Raw genomic sequence first — 18,902 nt, 5'->3', positions numbered from 1 at the left:
ACACTCTCCAGATTTGATTTCGAAAGATTTTCATGTTGAACGACATTTTAACATAACGCCTTTTTTTATATTTTTACTTCACCCATTCTGTAGTTTGCGTTCATTTTTTCTATTGCAACTCAACGTTTGTTCTAATGAGAGAATGTTTTCTGCTGACGTCGACACAATGCTTTTGTATTAAGTGACAGAAAAATATAACCATGACACAACACTCTTATGCTTGATATTACCCTTATGTGGTTCTTGATTGATACCTGACACAAAACCATAATTTATATTTCAATTTCTAGAAGGAAATATTTTTTCTGCGTTAGTTTTATTGTCTGGAATTAATTTACGGCTATTGAGTGAACATGATACATTTTAATATATTTCCAGTTATGAGCGATGTCGCAAAGGCAATTCCCTTCTTCATAACCCATTCATAAATTCTCTTCTGAAGACGTCAGTGTAGTAATGAAAAACTATATTGGATTTCGGTTGTCTTGGTAATAGGACGGTCGGGTTAGTGTTGAAGTTCCATCTTGTATTTGACAAGTTGTCGTCTGTACAATGCTTGGAAATATGTATCGCACGACCGCTATGGAAACTCGAAGTTTACAATTTGTACACAAAGTTAAAAATGTCGAAACAGTTTAAGGATTTCAATTTGGTCTTCATAATGCCCTTTAAATTCAAGACACCGAAAATGATTGAATATTCAGGGTACAACTTGAGGCGCTTCATACAGAAGATGTTAATATTTCCTTTTGTTTAGAGAGGTGTAAGGAAAATAAATGGGAAAAGGCCAAAACAGTTGTATTACTCAGAGTATATTCATTGTTCAGCATTTACAGTATATACTACAGAATTCATATAAAAAGGCGCTATTTTCTTTTAAAATTAGTTTCTTTATTTACTGAGGAGGAAAATGTCATGTAATAAGTTCACAAGACCATGGAAAGTGTAAAGGAAAACAATTAAAGCATTTTGAAACAGATGACATGACAACAAGAATTACTACGAACAACGCAGCTGTTTATAAGCAGAGGAGACAAACTATATTTTACATTGCCGTCATTTGGTTAAATATAAGATAATTGTTTCAAATGTGTGTGCAATCTCCACTATAAAATATAGAGATAACATTTCAACATTTATATGTATGTATGTATGTATGTGTGTATGTGTGTGTGTGTGTGTGTGGTTTTTACTGTCATGGAAACGAAGTGTTTTATTGTATGCATTGCTAAAGAAGTTGTTTAACTGCACGTAATGTTAATGAAATGTTTTATAGTATGTAATGGAAATAGGAAATGTGAATGCATGGTAACGAAAACGTTTTTGACAATAATAACTTGTTAGTTCATGTTGAAAATTCGCCACTCCGATTGCTAGAGTAAAAGTGGGATAGGGACCTAAATGGAATTTGAATTTGATCTGCAGTCCACATAGAAACCATTTTTTCTTTTTAATTCCTTTTCTGTCTGACCCCTTCTTTTTGTCGGCGTCCTCCAAATCATCTTTGGACTCTTATCAACTGTTGCAAAGAGAAGCATTATTATTTTGCCATTTTTTCATGATAATGTGAACATTTAAAAACATAAATGCCACAGACAATTCCGCCGTATTCGAATTTCGTGTAATTGGTTCCCTTAATAACAGATGTGATCCCGCCAGTAGCAGATCTTGTGATAAATCGTGGCTGTTAGAAAATGCCCTTAATACGAAACAAGTGAATTTCTTTAAAATAAGTAGGTTTTTTTCTAAAAGGTCATTTTTCTCGATGCATTAGAAACAGCATTCTGGTAAGAACTGTTCTACTCACGTAAATATACTGTGGAAGAAAAAGATTTTTATTTTGTATTCTAAAGGGAAACAATTTTAGAAAATTTCTTAATTTGTTACAATTGAAATGATTTCTTTCAAAAATTGAACGTTCTAAAATATCTTTTTAAAGTTTAAATAATATTTTCTCTTACCTTTTTAAAATATCAATACTGGAGAATAAGAAGTTGCGGGAAGGGGTAAAACGTTTTGCAAGCTGGGCTTGTCCTAAGGGAAATAACCCATTCCTTTCTGCTGTAAACTCAGACAAGCTATTGCTGTATAACAAAATTTCGATATCATGCTTAAGATCTAATGCGTGTGTCTTATTTATGTTGCCAGCATTGGGAATGTCGTCTTTTCTTCACCATCTTTAACTACATCATAGCCGCCAGTTACATGTGGATCTTCGTGGAAGCTCTCTACCTCCAAGTTATCATCTCGTTGGCGGTCTTCTGTCAGAAGGGACGTCTGAAATGGTTTATGTGTCTCGGATGGTGTAAGTTGATAATCTTTCATATAATACCATACAGTGATCTATGTGATGCAGCTTCTGTAGCGCATGGGTATGCCGTATGTTGTCTGAACAATTAACAATAGCTTCTTCAATTGCCACGTGTCCCTTAGACAATGTGAGCGGATCCTGGTTTCCTCAAAATTTGAGAGGACTATATCCTTTCTGAAAATAAATGAAAATATAATTACCTTATTGTACGCACGATGTCTTCAATAAAAGAACAAACATAAAATGGAACATATTGATACAGGGGAAATATCTATTAAAATAATTATTACAAATTGACGAAAAATCAGCAACCTTCTAATAGTCCGGTAGCCTTCCAGTCAGCTATTTCGTCCCTAGTAGATAATCATACCACCTTAAAAAATAATCACCCCATGACTATCTGAACCGTTAATTATCAACTGTGTAAATTATATTGCAAACATGCTTAATTTAACAATTATTCAGTATCTGGATGTTTCAGTGATCGATTAAGGAATATTTGTTTACTATAGTTTACTATAGGTTAGTGATATTTTAATCTGTTTCGTTTCAGTTACGCCATTGACTTTTATCATACCATGGGCAATTGTCAGAGCCACAATAGACAATGAAAAGTACGTATACTAATACATCAAACTTTTGATTGATCTGTATATCTAGTTTCAATAACACTGTATATCGTCTAATCCGCACTGTGTTGGTCTGAAGACGTCTTTAATTATTGCTAAGAACAACACCTGTTTTTTTAATTAGTTCAAAACAACCACCATTTTATATTTTAGTCACGTCAGTCCAGTTTTGTTATCCCTAGCTGCGTTTTCCGGTTTTAGTAATCCTAAGTTGAAAGCAATATGATTTACAGTGTTCGAATACCATTTCTCCCAGCTGACTGTTTTAACATTTGACTGAAGTGGATAACACGAAACGCGCTTTTTGAAAATATCATTATTTAGCGAGACAGTAAATGTTGACCATGCACCGTTTTAATTTCTAGTGTTACTCCCTATAGGTTAAATCATATCCATTCAAACATTGTGTTTACACCGAATAACAAGTATTATATTTTTAGCATTGTAATCAAGTGATGTTAAGCAAATCATACACGGGATCGATTTTGACTAGTTTATACAATGTATAAATATTGCCATGAAAATCGTAATTAATTAGTGAATTTCATTACAGCTGTTGGAACACATATTACGACAAGCCGTGGCTTATATGGATTATATATGGACCAATCACCGCCACCATTGTCGTAAGTCTTTCTAACCTTATATGGAATATATGTTGACCAATCACCGCCACCATTGTCGTAAGACTTTCTTTGATTATTTATGGACCAATCACCGCCCCCATTGTCGTAAGTATTTCTAAACGTATATGAATTTCATATTGACCAATCACCGCCACAATTGTCGTAAGTCTTTCTTTGATTATTTATGGACCAATCACCGCCACCATTGTCGTAAGTCTTTCTAACCTTATATGGAATATATGTTGACCAATCACCGCCACCATTCGTAAGTCTCTCTTTGATTATTTATGGACCAATCAACGCCACCATTGTCGTAAGTCTTTCTTTGATTATTTATGGACCAATCAACGCCACCATTGTCGTAAGTCTCTCTTTGATTATTTATGGACCAATCACCGCCACCATTGTCGTAAGTCTTTCTTTGATTATTTATGGACCAATCACCGCCACCATTGTCGTAAGTCTTTCTAATCTTAGTGCTACTTTACTGCAATTTTACAGCATGCACATCAGTTTCCATATCAATACATAATTTTTTCTTGAAAAAAACCACTCGAACATTAAATGGTTAAAAATGCCAATAATTTCATGAGAATGACAGCTGAGAATATAGGTATACATGAATTCTGTCATACTTGTGAAAAATATAGTTAAAAACCAAATAAGTGTCTCTAATTATAGGTCATTTAAGGTAATTCGTTCGATGGATGTGCTAAAGAAATACTTAAGAGTCAAAGCATCAGGTATTAAAATAAGATTTAAAAAGCTTGATTATGTCAATTACTGTATTGTAATATTCACGGGAAATCAAATTTAGCCCGAAAATGAATATCCGGCGAATATGTATGTACATATTTACCAACATGTATATAAGTGTGGCTGCGAATTAGGTTCAACTGGAATGATCGCGAAATATTAACCCATCGAAATTTTAAAACTTCATTGTATACAATAATATAATTTTTTTTTTCAGATAAATATCTGTATATTTATCAATATCGTACGGATATTATTTACCAAACTCAACTCGTCACCTTGTCCAGAAACCAAGAAGTTCAGGTATAGGTAAGTAAACTAATTATGTTACATATCATGGGGTCAAAAACATTGTTTTCGTGTGGATTTTTGATGTATTATTTTCAAGACATTTTCACAAGCAGTCTAAAACAGATCAAAACAATGTGGTAGAAATATGCTCACCTTTAAGTTTCCCTGTTTTGTAAATCATTGGAAGCTAAATGGACGTTCTGGAAATTATGTATTATGAAATTGGTCATAATTTGTCCCATTAATCTTTTTTTCATGGCACACTTTTTCCCTCTATTTTATCTATCTTCGAAAATAGCATCGAACCTCTTCGAAATAACATTAATGTCTTATCACAATTATCAAGCTTTGAATCACATTCGCGTCATTTCTCAGGAAAACACAGTGGCCTAGTGGCAGGGCACTGGGCTGGTGGTCGACGGGTCGCTAGTTCGAGTCCAGACACTGACACTGTGTTGAGTCATTGAACAAGATACTTTACGTCGTTGTGTTCGAGTCCCATTAGTTGGTGATAGGACATTGTTGGAAATGTCGTGTCTGGCAACTCTGTATATGTCGACAAGGCTATAACCACAGAGGATAATTTGAACATCGCTTTGAGAAGGATTTATTGCCTTAATGAAGTGTATATGAGAACTTCATGTATGCTTATCATCACTAAGGTATGAAGTCAATTATTATATTAAATATGCTTATCGATGTAAGTAATTAGTACAGAACCATTTCGCCATTATATACTTACAATTTTATCCAAATACTCATCCAGAAAATTTCAATGATTTTGTCCTTAATCTTTATTTCAGATGTTTACATATGATAGGTTGTATAAAGATTATATTGTATACATGTATGTGCTTGATGGGATAATCTGTGCAACGTCATATGTAACTGATACCCGGAAGTTTTACAGTTGGGCTATATAGCGCATGCGTCGTGATATTCCTATCTATGCTTATATCCTCTATCGGGAAGAGTCTACCTTTTCCATTTTCTACTTTTAATATATATGTATAGATTTAGTTTGTGTTTTTATTAATGAGGCAAATATTGTCATTTTTGTTTTTCAAAACCTTGACCATAATATAATCATAGTAATATAAATGTAACATGTAACCGAACCAAGATGGGTAAAGCATAGAGTAGAAAGCCAAACTAAAGCTAATACATATATACAATAGCTGAATGATGACATTTTTAATGGAATACAATTAATACCATTTACACAATGCATTATATACACTGTTGTATACGGGTTAGCTTACCCCTCTGTATACATGTTTGCATTATTTGTCGATAATGAGGCATGGGTGTTTCCATAAATGTTGTGATTGGTCTGTCTGCTATTCCTTCCATGGTCAGGAAAGGTGTAGTATCTGTTTTTCAACATATATAGATGTATTACTATCATGTCGATATAGCTATTCCAGAATTTACCTGATGATTATTTTTTTCTTAGAATATTTTTAGATATATACTTTGGTTGTACAACAAAATACATAAACCTATGGCAAAATATTAGCAAATTATATATTTGCATAGAGACACTTGAAGAAGTACCAGATAAATAAGACCATGGTCCCGGGAGAGTAAGCGTCTGTGTTCTTTTTCATCTATAACAGCGGATGTGCAAATCTAGGTCACTCTTCCCTAACCACCTTAAGCTTTATCTTCATTGAGTGTAACTTTTAAAACTGGTTGTACATATCGAAGTTACTATTGCAGAACTCACATAGTCGGATTCAACCTCATATTTAGTGTAGATTTTAACATTAGTAACAACTGATAGGTTTTACGGGGCGCATTAAATGCATCTTGTGATGATGGTATATGATGATTTGTAGTATATTGTTGTGGCCTAATTCTTACTACTTACTATACATTACCATGGCACGTAACTAACCAAAACTAAAATTTGAGTTTGATAAATATTTCAAAGTAGGTTTCCGGAACAAATATTGGAAGCTAAATATGATAAATGACAGGCATTTAGGTTTTCATCTTTAGTTGATATACATAAGTTTATTAATACTTTATCTATATATATCGCCTGAATAAGAAATCCTACCTTTGTATATACATTTGTATCTATTCGTGTTTAAAATTCAACATTTTTCTACTGTATATATGATCCTCAAATGCATTCAGCAAATCTGTGATATGTAAGATATGATTATGGATGGTAGACGCGTTCCATGAATCAGCCCAGCTCATTACACAACACTTAACATAATAACTGTATATGTGAACAGAAATGTCAAAATCTGGATTGGAAGATGCAAAACAGCCCGCTGACCTCACAAGTCTGGCAAACTTAGTGAATGGTCTAAGATATTTAAAAATGATTTGTTTCCTGTAAATAGTATTTATAGATCGTGTTTCATGCTTATACGCAATCATTTTAAGTCGTTACACTAATACGATAAGAAATGTTAAGTTGAATTTGTTTTCAGTGCATACGAGATTTCTCCTTATTAAATTGACAGAAAGCTAACAATGCTTGAAAAACTGGGTCTAACTGGGCCAGACAGTTGTGTATTAATCTGGATAGTGGCACCAATTTACAAATCGTTCTGATGTATTGCCGCCAAGAAAATACACAAAAAAAAACATAAAAACAATTCAAACACAGTTGCATATCATTGTTACGAGCCTTTCTGTCCATTTCAGCGTTATCAAAATTGTTCGGTATTGTACTGAGGGAGAGTAATAAATAAAAACAACTGTAGATAAAAGACGCCTTTGATGCGCAAAAGCGCTACATACTGTGATATAAAACAGATACAAAATGTACGTCATTTCACGTACAATGCGCGCATATCAAGTGCGCAAGAAAGTATTTACTCCTCGGTAAAATGTTGACTGAAGATAATTGACCTGGGGATGTCATTGATTTTAATATCTTGCTGAAAAATCCACACAGAGAATTAAGAAGTCAAACAATGACCATGAAGTTGAGAAGTGGAGGTCTTAAACACACAAGTGAAATCTAATCTAGTGAAATGTCTTCCAAAATACCAATAAATTAATGCTGCTGTGGTGGTTTATTTGTTCAATCGACGAGTGAAAATTAGTTTCCAGATCATATTTACTGTAAAGACTTCTAAAATTTAAAAGAAATAATATTTTCTTCGGCTGTTCAAACAATAAATCAATTTGGATTTCACTTTGAATATTGCCTTTGAATATTCATCTATAATCAATCACTTACACCAGGGTTATGTTTGACGTGCAAAAAATTAAGAATCAGAATGTTGAATTTTTTCTGAAATGATAAGATATGAGACAACGGTGAATTATTCTATGAAATTACTTCTCTGTTTTAGAGATAACTTCGATTTGTGAAACATTTCATCATTGTGTGTATCCACATTTACTGAAATATCACTAACAACAGTATTCTCGTTCCACAGACGGTTAGCCAAATCCACACTGATCCTTATACCTCTGTTCGGCGTACATTATATCGTCTTTACATATGTCCCGTTCGGCAGCATGGATCAACAAGCCATCATCCACTTACTGTATGTCGAGATGTTCTGCAACTCATTCCAGGTAAATAAACTACTTATTACTAGTATCATTTGTGAAATATCAACTAATTCCATGTAATTACTACTAGTATCCATTGTAAAATATTAACACATCCCAGGTACTACTCACTACTACTAGTATTTAGAGTAAAATATTAACTCGATTCAGGTAAAAAAATACTATTACCAATATTCAGGGTAAAATGATAAAGCATTCCAGGTAAAAAAACAACCTACTTACTACTAGTAATCACGGTAAAATATTAAGTCATTCCAGGGAAACAAACATTGCAGCTTCATAACTATTTATATTGTGACATATACGACATACAAGTGTACGAAGCATATGACGCTATTTAAGTATCATTTCTTAACGTTATGATATGTCCAATTCATCCACAAACATTAAATATTATGACATTAATAATCTATCACTATGTCGAGATTTGATTTTTATAAGCATATTTGCATATCACTACTGTTTTTTGCTTTTATTTTTTTCAGGGATTTTTGCTGTCCTTGCTGTTTTGTTTCCTCAACGCAGAGGTAAAAATACATTGTGTGGGTCGATGTGACTTTAATTGCCCTCAGTGCTTCATTCCTGTGTTAGCATGATTCCGCATCCACTAGAAAACCTAGCATGCATCTTCCTTCTCTCAGCACTATTTGTTGTCAAGAGTGATGGTGTCCAATATTCTAAGTATATTAGCTGACTGGCGTTACAATATGAGGTATGGGATAGATCGTACCACAGGAAGTATGGGATAGAGGTTACCAAAGGAAGTATTGATAGAAAGTACCACAGAAGGTATGGGATAGGTGGTACAAAAGGTATTGGATAGGTGGTACAAGAGGTATGGGATAGGTGGTACAAGGGGTATGGGATAGGTGGTACAAAAGGTATTGGATAGGTGGTACAAGAGGTATGGGATAGGTGGTACAAGAGGTATTGGTAGGTGGTACAAGAGGTATGGGATAGGTGGTACAAGGGGTATGGGATAGGTGGTACAAAAGGTATTGGATAGGTGGTACAAGAGGTATGGGATAGGTGGTACAAGAGGTATTGGATAGATGGTACAAGGGGTATGGGATAGGTGGTACATGAGGTATGGGATAGGTGATACATGAGGTATGGGATAGGTGGTACAAGATGTATGGGATAGGTGGTACAAGAGGTATTGGATAGGTGGTACAAGAGGTAAGGGATAGGTGGTACAAGAGGTATTGGATAGGTGGTACAAGAGGTATGGGATAGGTGGTACAAGAGGTATGGGATAGGTGGTACAAGGGGTATGGGATAGGTGGTACAAGGGGTATGGGATAGGTGGTACAAGATGTATGGGATAGGTGGTACAAGAGGTATGGGATAGATGGTACAAGAGGTATTGGATAGGTGGTACAAGAGGTATTGGATAGGTGGTACAAGAGGTATGGGATAGGTGGTACATGAGGTATGGGATAGGTGGTACAAGAGGTATGGGATAGGTGGTACATGAGGTATGGGATAGGTGGTACAAGATGTATGGGATAGGTGGTACAAGAGGTATGGGATAGGTGGTACAAGAAGTATGGGATAGGTGGTACAAGAGGTATGGGATAGGTGGTACAAGAGGTATGGGATAGGTAAGGGATAGGTGATGCAAGAGGTATGGGATAGAGGATAGTGCAGCACGTATGGGATAGGTCCTACCACAGATAGTTGTATACAACAACATAAGTAGAGTTTGGGTGACAGGTAAATAGAATGTCGCTCCTACACCTACAAATAACCAGTTCATAATAGTATTGACGCTAGTTAATCATCAGAAGGAAGAATGTGTCATAATGATATTGTTTAATTTGTTGTTAACTAACGATCCACTGTAAGTAGGATTGCTTGATATAGTCTTCTGTATTATGCACTGGTATCAAAAGAAAATAACGAACCACCAAATAGAATATCTTATTGCTTATGAGATCTGACAGATAACCTACAAGTTTAGATAACTAGAATCATTGTCTTCAAAGTTAGATACAACTAACAAATCACCTTAAGGTGTAAAAACGTATAACATTATTGTATAATAATTGTTAAATAGAGCTGACAGATTTTATCACCTGAGTAAAGTCTTTAACATTGCTAACAAACTTCCTAAATATATGTCATTGTATGTTTTTTGTTGATCACAGCTAACGAATCCCCTACAGTGATCTAATGATATTTTTGTTTAGTTGTTAACTGTACCTAACAGACGATCTATCAGTCGTAACACTAGTGTATGTTTTTGTCAGGTAGAGCTAATAAAGAACGTGAATGTATGTAGAGTCTAAATATTTTATTTGATATTTTGTGAAATGGATCTAACAAACCCTCTGTTTATGCCGACATTGTTTGATGCAGGAACTAACAAACACCACCTGGTAAATTTCAATAGTCATTTATCCATAACTTTGTGAAATTAACAACATAACCAAGTAAGTGTAATGTTAGTATGGTTATAAATAAACCATAATTTCTTCAATAAAGTGTTTTGTTGAATATACAACGCAATTAATGCATTAATATTTCAAAATGAGCTACATTCTTTTTAATAATGACAAATGTTATTCTTTCCTTGATTTATCATTCATTAATAAAAGTCCATTAATATTCTGGTTGGTTCAAATTCATTTATTATCAATAACGTCATTATGACAAGGTATTTTCCTGTCTCAGTATTGTTTACAAACAGATGACTTAATCTGATTGGTGGTTCGTTATTTTGTAGGTCCAATCAGAACTTAAAAAGGCGTGGCGAAGACATTGAGCCGACAAATTTCCCATCATGTTATGATGATATCAAATCTTCAGTCTCACGTAGTTTTAACTGCTCGTAATTAAGCTTTTATTCATGGAGCATTTAGTAATATATACAAAAACATTATTTAGGATTTACATTTGTAATACAATGGTAGTTATTAGGCATACATATTATCGGTTTTAACCAAGACTTTATTTAAAGGTGAAGGTCAGTTATCTTAACAGCTTTTAACAGCAAAGTATATATATCCCGTGCACATTTTACATATGCTATTTGGGGAAACTCAAATTTCAGTGGCCAACACACTTTTGGCATAACATATATAGACCAAGTTTCCACATTGAAGAGTACAACTGCATACGTTTCCATGGTTTCCTTTCTCTGGTCATTATCAGGAATCACTGTGGAGTACTGTTTCCATCTTGACTGTTTCGTTTTATTGTGATTGTTATGAAGAGACTCTGGTGTGGATATTATTTTGTTATCTGTATAAAATAATTTCATACTTTGTGGAACAAATTTAAAAGACGTGACCATTTGTCTGGTCACTTGTATTACTATTTATATCAATTTGATTCAAAATTTCTTTGTATTTATTTTGTATTTGTTACTTCTCTTGTCCTCCTTCTGAAGCATGAGAACATGTGCTTTAACGTTAATCTGCGTAACGATTAAAGACATAAGCATCATTGGGTGGTCGATAATTGTTGTATTTGTTGAAATGAATGTAAATTCAAATCAGTGATATAGTTGAATAGATTAAATCATTTCAATTTTGATTAAATTCCATAATGTCCTTACAAACACACAAAAAATGAATACAAAAGATACTTCGTCCTAGTTTCTTTAGTCGGTGACATCATACCTGTCGGTTTGTCTGTTTAAATAATGACATCACTGTTTACAGGTCCAATCGGAGCTTAAGAAGGCGTGGAAAAGGCGTCACCTCCGGAGAGCGGAGAGTTATCGCTCCAGATCTTCCTTCCTGTCACGTGTTAGTCGATCGCGTCATCACCCTAACAACGACGGCATGAACGGGTCGATCCAGTATACCGATAGGATCACTCCTATGGAAATGAGCCCATGCCCGACCAACATAGAGGAAAAAATGCCATTCACAAGTGAACTTTCACAGGAAAGTGTTATTGACAACCATACGGAAAATGTGTGGCCAAAGAATGAGGAGTCAGACACTTGTTTGAATAATAACCATACACTTGAGTGCCAACAGACGGACAATTTAGTTGGAGACGGCTGCAAAGGGAGATAACCTTTTGAAACTAACAAGTCTCGTTCGAATGAGGAAGTGTGTGTTGCTTCATCAAAATATTTGAGTTTAGATAAGCATTATAAAGACTAAAATATGTGAACGAACGTGTCTTGTATCTTACTGGTCCCTCCTATCCCGAAAGTCCTAAGCTTAGGATTTCCTCTAAAATGAAGATGACATCTAAAATGAAAATGCCATGAGTCAGAAATTGAGTGAACATCAGTTGTACTATATAGGGAATGTACAGCCAGTGGATACTAAGTATCAATGCAACGAGCAACATATAGCTGTGGCTGAGTATAACGCGCAACAATAAGTGAGGGAGTATATCAATTGTATTATTTCTGAGATGAAATATACATATCAGTGAACGCGAGACAAGACAAGGAATGATACAGATCTTGGAGATGTTGCATCATATTAACAGTATGAATGATAATGGAAAGTTTCCCAGAGGATGTTATATAGGAAAAGACGCAACGAAATCCAGAGTTCAAAATTGTTATTTGATGTGACTTGTGCTGCAAAGTCTGATTGGATTTAAAGAAAGCTTGATCAATCTTGTTGAATATGTTCGGACATATTCAAATTCCTGATTTTTTTTAATGTTGACTAGGTACAGATCCCATCATAAATTTTGACAGTTGAAATTGTGGCATTCTGGAAATGTCACTAAATCGCTCATATATGTTCAAATAGACATCCAAACTGTTGACAATGGTACAGTAGATAGCCAAGGAAAAATAAGAGAGAAGAAACCCAATCGTTGTACATGAACCAGTGATCTTTGAAACAATTGCCAAACAAGCAAAACTTGCTCTTTAATTAGAATGAAAATGCTAACGCTATCACGAGAACGTTATAGAACTTTACAAAGCGATAAACTATGAAGTCCAAGAAGAAATAGGCTTTATTTTCTTCTGTTGAAGAGCTTTGAGTGATACAATACTAAGAAGATGGCAGCGGGTTACGCAATACCAGTTTGAAATTGGTTGTCTTTTATTCCATTTTTTCTTTTTTATTTATATATATATTTCCGAGTTCGAATGAAAGCATTGACATTGTAGAATTTCTCGCCTCGTACCAATACATGAATAATGACTCCAACTTATAAGTTGTAGCAAAAAACAAAACAATCTGGCATGCATATATATTGGCAACAAGGAGTTGGTACGGACAGTTCATATTTGACTTCCATCTTTTACTAGTATTATCATAGTATGCTTGGCCTAATGACAGGAGTATACTTAAACTACACAGATATCCTATTTTGTGCTTTTTCTTTCAGAAGGAAAGTATGCTACAGTTGAAACATATTTTAATGGAATACATTTCATCCTTTGTAATATATGCTGTTGGAAACATCAACTGATGTTCAGATGATATATTTATATTTAGAGAATGCTTCTCATCACCATCGATAAAACAATATCATAATTGATATACATATCAAACCATTTTGGCGATGGCTATTTCATACCAATTTCCTTCATTCCTTATTCCTTGATACTTTCAATATAACTCCTAAATCATTTTATTCCGCTTCATTTAAAAGAGAAAATTTTCTCATGTCATATTTCATTCATCGACAAATAGACATATATAGATAATAAGTTTTTATGTGATGATATGACGGCTTTGAGGGTCTGGAGTATCCTGATTTTTTTTCAGAATTTAACATTTTTATTGCCGAAAACAGACTAATGGACAACAGGAGAGTTCTTACAAGTTACAAGCTCATCTCCACAATGGTCCTCTTTGTTGACATATGGTGTTCACGTATTTGTGTGTATTATATTGTAACGATCATCATAATGCGTCTCTGTGAATAATTAAAGTGCTGCATGATTTTTATTAGAATTACCACGGTCTATTAGCAAAACACTGAGGTTGACAGGAGATTATCAATTTCTCGCATACCTCACACGTGATTCCTTGGTTGCTAGGGAACGGATTACTCTAAATCGTACGAGGTAAGGAAAGACAACTGGCACGCGCTATGACTCTGCTCACAATTGCGTTATGTCATCATTTGTTGTAGCGTTACCATATCGCAAATTGATAACGTCATCAATATCGACGAACACTTAATGGGACATCGATGATGACTCGAGGAAAATGATGATCATCTAGTTTTTTGGAGTATGTGAAAAAAATAATCCTGTTCCGTGGACAAGCCGTCGGTAAGCCTCGTGCTGGACAGCCAAGCTCTTACACAAAGGTGGATGTTAAGATTCTATAATAATGTCACGTGAACATTTGTGATGCTAGTGCACGTGGGATAGAAAGGTTTAATAGGTGATGAATTACTTCTGTTTGTGCTGCGCCCGCAGCATATTTTAATTCATCTTAGAAATAAGTTATTTATACACATGAATTGCATCTATTTTTAAAGTATTTGTTGTGTATTTTTGCGGATTAATATCAAACCATTACCCGTGTATCTCATGATATGTAATGTTAGGCCTAAATATGTGACGTAAGCATTTACAAAATCTCGTTTTATTTTTTTTTTTATTTTTAACATGTTATGCTATATTTACTGTGTAAATAACTCGTCATGTATATAAGATTGTGCTTTGTACAAAAGTAATTAACATTTGCAGCTTATCAATTTTCTCTATAACACTTCGCCTAAACGTCACCAATATACACAAATGTAACATCCATTTACATATGCACATGTGTGTGGTAACTCATATGTGAAGAATAACGTACCTTTTTGAGTGCTATATCAATGTTTGTTTTGCCATCTACCATATGGTTCTTGTCGATATGTGTGGTATGTATTCACTATCAATATACATTTATACTTTCAATAGAACGAGCCATCAAAAGTCACATTTTGACTCCATTCCACTATGAGAGAAATACTTATCAACATTTGAGAATATCATCTACAACTGATATTTGCGCATGTACAATTCTGGATTTCTCGTATACATTTTATAAATCGCCACTATATAGTATCTGCCGTCATCTTGTAACATCAGTTTTAAATTAGTAACATCACTCTTCACCAAGGTAACATTAATCGTCTCCTTGGTTACACCACTCTTCACCAAGGTAACATCGTCCGTCTCCTTGGTTACACCACTCTTCACCAAGGTAACATCAACCGTCTCCTTGGTAACATCACTCTTCACCAAGGTAACATTAACCGTCTCCTTGGTAACATCACTCTTCACCAAGGTAACATTAACCGTCTCCTTGGTAACATCACTCTTCACCAAGGTAACATTAACCGTCTCCTTGGTAACATCACTCTTCACCAAGGTAACATCATCCGTCTCCTTGGTTACATCACTCTTCACCAAGGTAACAGTTACCGCACTCTTCACCTAGGTAACATTAACCGTCTCCTTGGTAACACCACTCTTCACCAAGGTAACATTAACCGTCTCCTTGGTAACATCACTCTTCACCAAGGTAACATCATCCGTCTACTTGGTAACATCACTCTTCACCAAGGTAACATCATCCGTCTCCTTGGTAACATCACTCTTCACCTAGGTAACAGTAAGCGTCTTTTTTGTAACATCACTCTTCGCCTAAATAACATTAACCCTACATGATAACATCACTTTTAACCTAGGCCGCATTAAGCCTCACCCGCAGACATCAATCCTCACACGGGGTGACATGAATGTAGTTATATCAGTAAACTTACCTAACTCATGCATTTTCCATCTCTTTTACTGCAATATTTAATTATGATAAATTCATGTTTCTTCAGACTCACTTCCTAGAATCTAGAATCTCTTATTTCTGTGGCGCACAAGTGACTTAAAATGTCCATATCGATCTACATCGATGCAGGCATGACACTATCACGTGCTTTAGTATTTTCAAACTCATAATTCCCCAAATGGTACAAATAAACCTCAATTATTCAAAAGTGTCACATTTCACGACAAAAATATTTTACATCCGCATAACACAAAAGAAAAAGAACAGTCATCGCCCAAATCACCTAAAAAGAGGATAATTGAAGGTGTTTAAATATGCATTATGGTCACACCATGAGAAGTATTACAATTGTATTGGATTTTCGAACAGTGGAAAAATATTTGTAAATAAAGCACTTCGCATTGTCGATATTACAGTTATTTGTGTAACCACTTATCGTATACTGGATCGAACTCACAGATTATAATTTTTCATAAGATGTATTACCACATTGAGTGACAGCGTTGATAGTGATATTTGTCAAATTTCAAGGCCAAATTTCACTCTCGTCATTTGTCGAGACGGTAAACATCGCATAATAAAATAAAATTAAAAAAAAAAAAACAGAAAAAAAAAACAGAAAAAAAATCAATTAAGCAGTTGACAATGATTACCCGTATCCAGATGTCACGGCGAAGTAAATAATGAATATACGAAGATGGATTTCATGAGATTTCGTTTGTTTTTTGTTATTATTACATTATTTAAGGGGTTGGGGGTTTGGGTATCTATGCGTTTGATAAAAAATGGAGTGGTATCTCTTTTCTCCTGTTTTAGATCATGTTCCAATATACGACTGCATGCTTATGACATCGCTATATTTTTGTTATATGCGTCTGGCATATGAAGTCTTATTGTTAGAAGCACGTGTCTGTTACACCTCATACAAACATACAAACATTATTACCGAAAGAAAAATAGGAAGTGCTATAATATGTATGCACTGTGCATGTGTTGATGAACTAGAATAAAATATATGTATATTTGAATGGATAAACATGTGATTCTTTTTTTTTTATATATATACATGTATTTTATTTTCCCCGCGTCAGATTATTTTATTACAATATCTGAAGTGTAAGAGATCCATGCTGAAACAAACTCTCGCCTTCGTGAATAGCTTTACCAGGGCCCGCTACATTTTTATCTTATGATGACTGAAAATCACGATATTTATTTCTGAAGTGCTTGCTTGAATTATGAAGTGTTGACAAATATATTTATCTGCCATTATTCAAATGGTCATTATCGTTAATTAAAACCATACAAAAAAAATGTTAATGATTTTATTTTTAATCTCACACTTTTATGGCATGAAATCTAATCATTTATTTCTTCTCGATAGCATTTTCTTCATTCATCGTGTTGGTGCTGAATCCATTGATGTTGTTTCTGTTTTTACTTTTTAAGTAATATCCAAAAATTGGACAATACTAGCATAATGGAACTAACAGAACGAGATAGTGGTGAGGCGTATGGCAAGCCATGTTATCATTCATGGGGCAATGTTGATAAGATATCTTATATAAACTGTAGGACATCACTTTTGATAAATGAGATAATTATATACTTTTCTATATGAGATATCTTATATAAAATATAAGATTTCATAAACTTTAAAAAAGATGTTATCTAATATACTTTACAAGATATCATATAATTTGGTTAAGCACTTTTAGCTTTGCTCCATGAATAAATGAAAACTTGGCTTGCCATAGAGGCGCGTTCAAATACTGCTCCTACAGTCTATCGCGCTGACGTTGAATACTGCAAGAGATGTAACCCGAGTTTCCTCTGGCCCTGACACCGGAAACTCGGACTACAAGAGACGATGCGACAATCGTTTAAATAAGTAAATTGAGAAACACGACGATGATACATTTGTTAATGAAGACGCCGAAACAAACTTTGGCATATTAAACTGTATTCTGTCTAGATAAATTAACTACAGTGTTTTAAAATTCTAAATACTTTACTCTGACGCCAACTTAGCGAGATAGACTCTAGCGCAAAATACAGGAAATATGGCAAATTATCTCCCTTAGATACATTTTTATGTAATCGTTTATAGAGTATAAAAGTGTAATGTCCATACTTCTCCCTCTCAACTGCATAATGTGTAATGTGTATTTTATTGAAATAAATCGTCTGTGTTATAAATACGGCTTACGTTGTTTTTCGTGACCGGTGTAATGTGACATAAGTTAGCAATGTTGAGTTTTGCTATAAAAAATTGTATTTGCAAATTTATTTATTTCTATCAATTACCCTAGCTAAATTCATGGATAGATTTTAAGAATTTTTTGTCTGATAAAGATGAAATATCTAGGAGTTATTCACGTACTTTTACATGTGCATATGTTGAAAGAAATTAGAATTAACAACAAAATCAAAGTCCACGCGCATTTCGTTCCTTCGTATGCCGTTGTAAAAATCATTTTGAATGTTATGAAAATGAACTTTAAACCAATATCTTTGAGCTGCGAAGTTCTGTTAAAATTGGCTATCAACAATTCAGGAAAATTCATTGATAAAGTTCATACTCAAATATTTTATAGAAGAATTCTATTTTATTGATTTTTCAGGAATTCACTATTTGGCAAACTTTTGCATAACCATTGAAATGTCTTCTTTAGGAACATTCTATAAGATGTCAGTTTCACTTTGTTAATATTAACAATTCAAATCAAAGAGCATCGTCGGATACTCACGGTTGATTGCACTATAGCTAGCTACACTGGGTATTCCACAATGATGAAAACAGGAGAATACGTCGTAATTACAAAAAATACAGCTACGATGATAAAAACACGAGAATACATCGTAATTTCAAAGACACAGCTTTTTCTTTCAATTCTAGAAAATAAAGATGTATACGCAATAAACAATCACAATCTAATTAAAATTAGACTTGTAATAGCAGTGACTATCAAGATGATGTAAGGGAGATAACCGCTGCGTTGACTTATCTCTTTGTCTG

The 18,902-nt window shown here is 34.2% G+C and overlaps 1 protein-coding gene and 1 long non-coding RNA gene across 6 annotated transcripts in view; both read left to right on the top strand.

Moving 5' to 3' along the window:
• Positions 1 to 14,587, top strand: part of LOC117344348 (secretin receptor-like) — a 118,965-nt gene extending 104,378 nt beyond the window's left edge. For 2 of the 4 annotated variants that reach the window (XM_033907087.1, XM_033907090.1), the window contains 7 exons: positions 2,149 to 2,305; positions 2,865 to 2,925; positions 3,494 to 3,566; positions 4,540 to 4,631; positions 8,024 to 8,165; positions 8,648 to 8,689; positions 11,831 to 14,587. In XM_033907087.1, coding sequence (XP_033762978.1) covers positions 2,149 to 2,305; positions 2,865 to 2,925; positions 3,494 to 3,566; positions 4,540 to 4,631; positions 8,024 to 8,165; positions 8,648 to 8,689; positions 11,831 to 12,193 — 930 coding nt within the window. In that variant the 3' untranslated portion in view covers positions 12,194 to 14,587. Of the gene's footprint in view, positions 1 to 2,148; positions 2,306 to 2,864; positions 2,926 to 3,493; positions 3,567 to 4,539; positions 4,632 to 8,023; positions 8,166 to 8,647; positions 8,690 to 10,890; positions 10,996 to 11,830 lie in introns of all 4 variants that reach the window. The other 2 variants (XR_004536151.1, XM_033907088.1) reach the window with 2 other exon arrangements.
• A 683-nt stretch (positions 14,588 to 15,270) lies between these two features.
• Positions 15,271 to 18,082, top strand: LOC117344350. 2 transcript variants are annotated; one of them, XR_004536153.1, is made up of 2 exons: positions 15,271 to 15,469; positions 15,581 to 18,082. It is a non-coding gene; the product is annotated as an uncharacterized LOC117344350 (long non-coding RNA). The 2 variants fall into 2 exon arrangements; XR_004536152.1 differs by having other exon boundaries at positions 15,271 to 15,511.
• Positions 18,083 to 18,902: the final 820 nt, after the last annotated feature.

The sequence above is a fragment of the Pecten maximus genome, chromosome 15 (genome assembly GCF_902652985.1).
Source record: "Pecten maximus chromosome 15, xPecMax1.1, whole genome shotgun sequence".
NCBI classification, from domain to species: Eukaryota; Metazoa; Mollusca; class Bivalvia; order Pectinida; family Pectinidae; genus Pecten; species Pecten maximus.
Note: the sequence above shows the minus strand (reverse complement) of the source record. Positions and strands in the feature narration are given on the sequence as shown.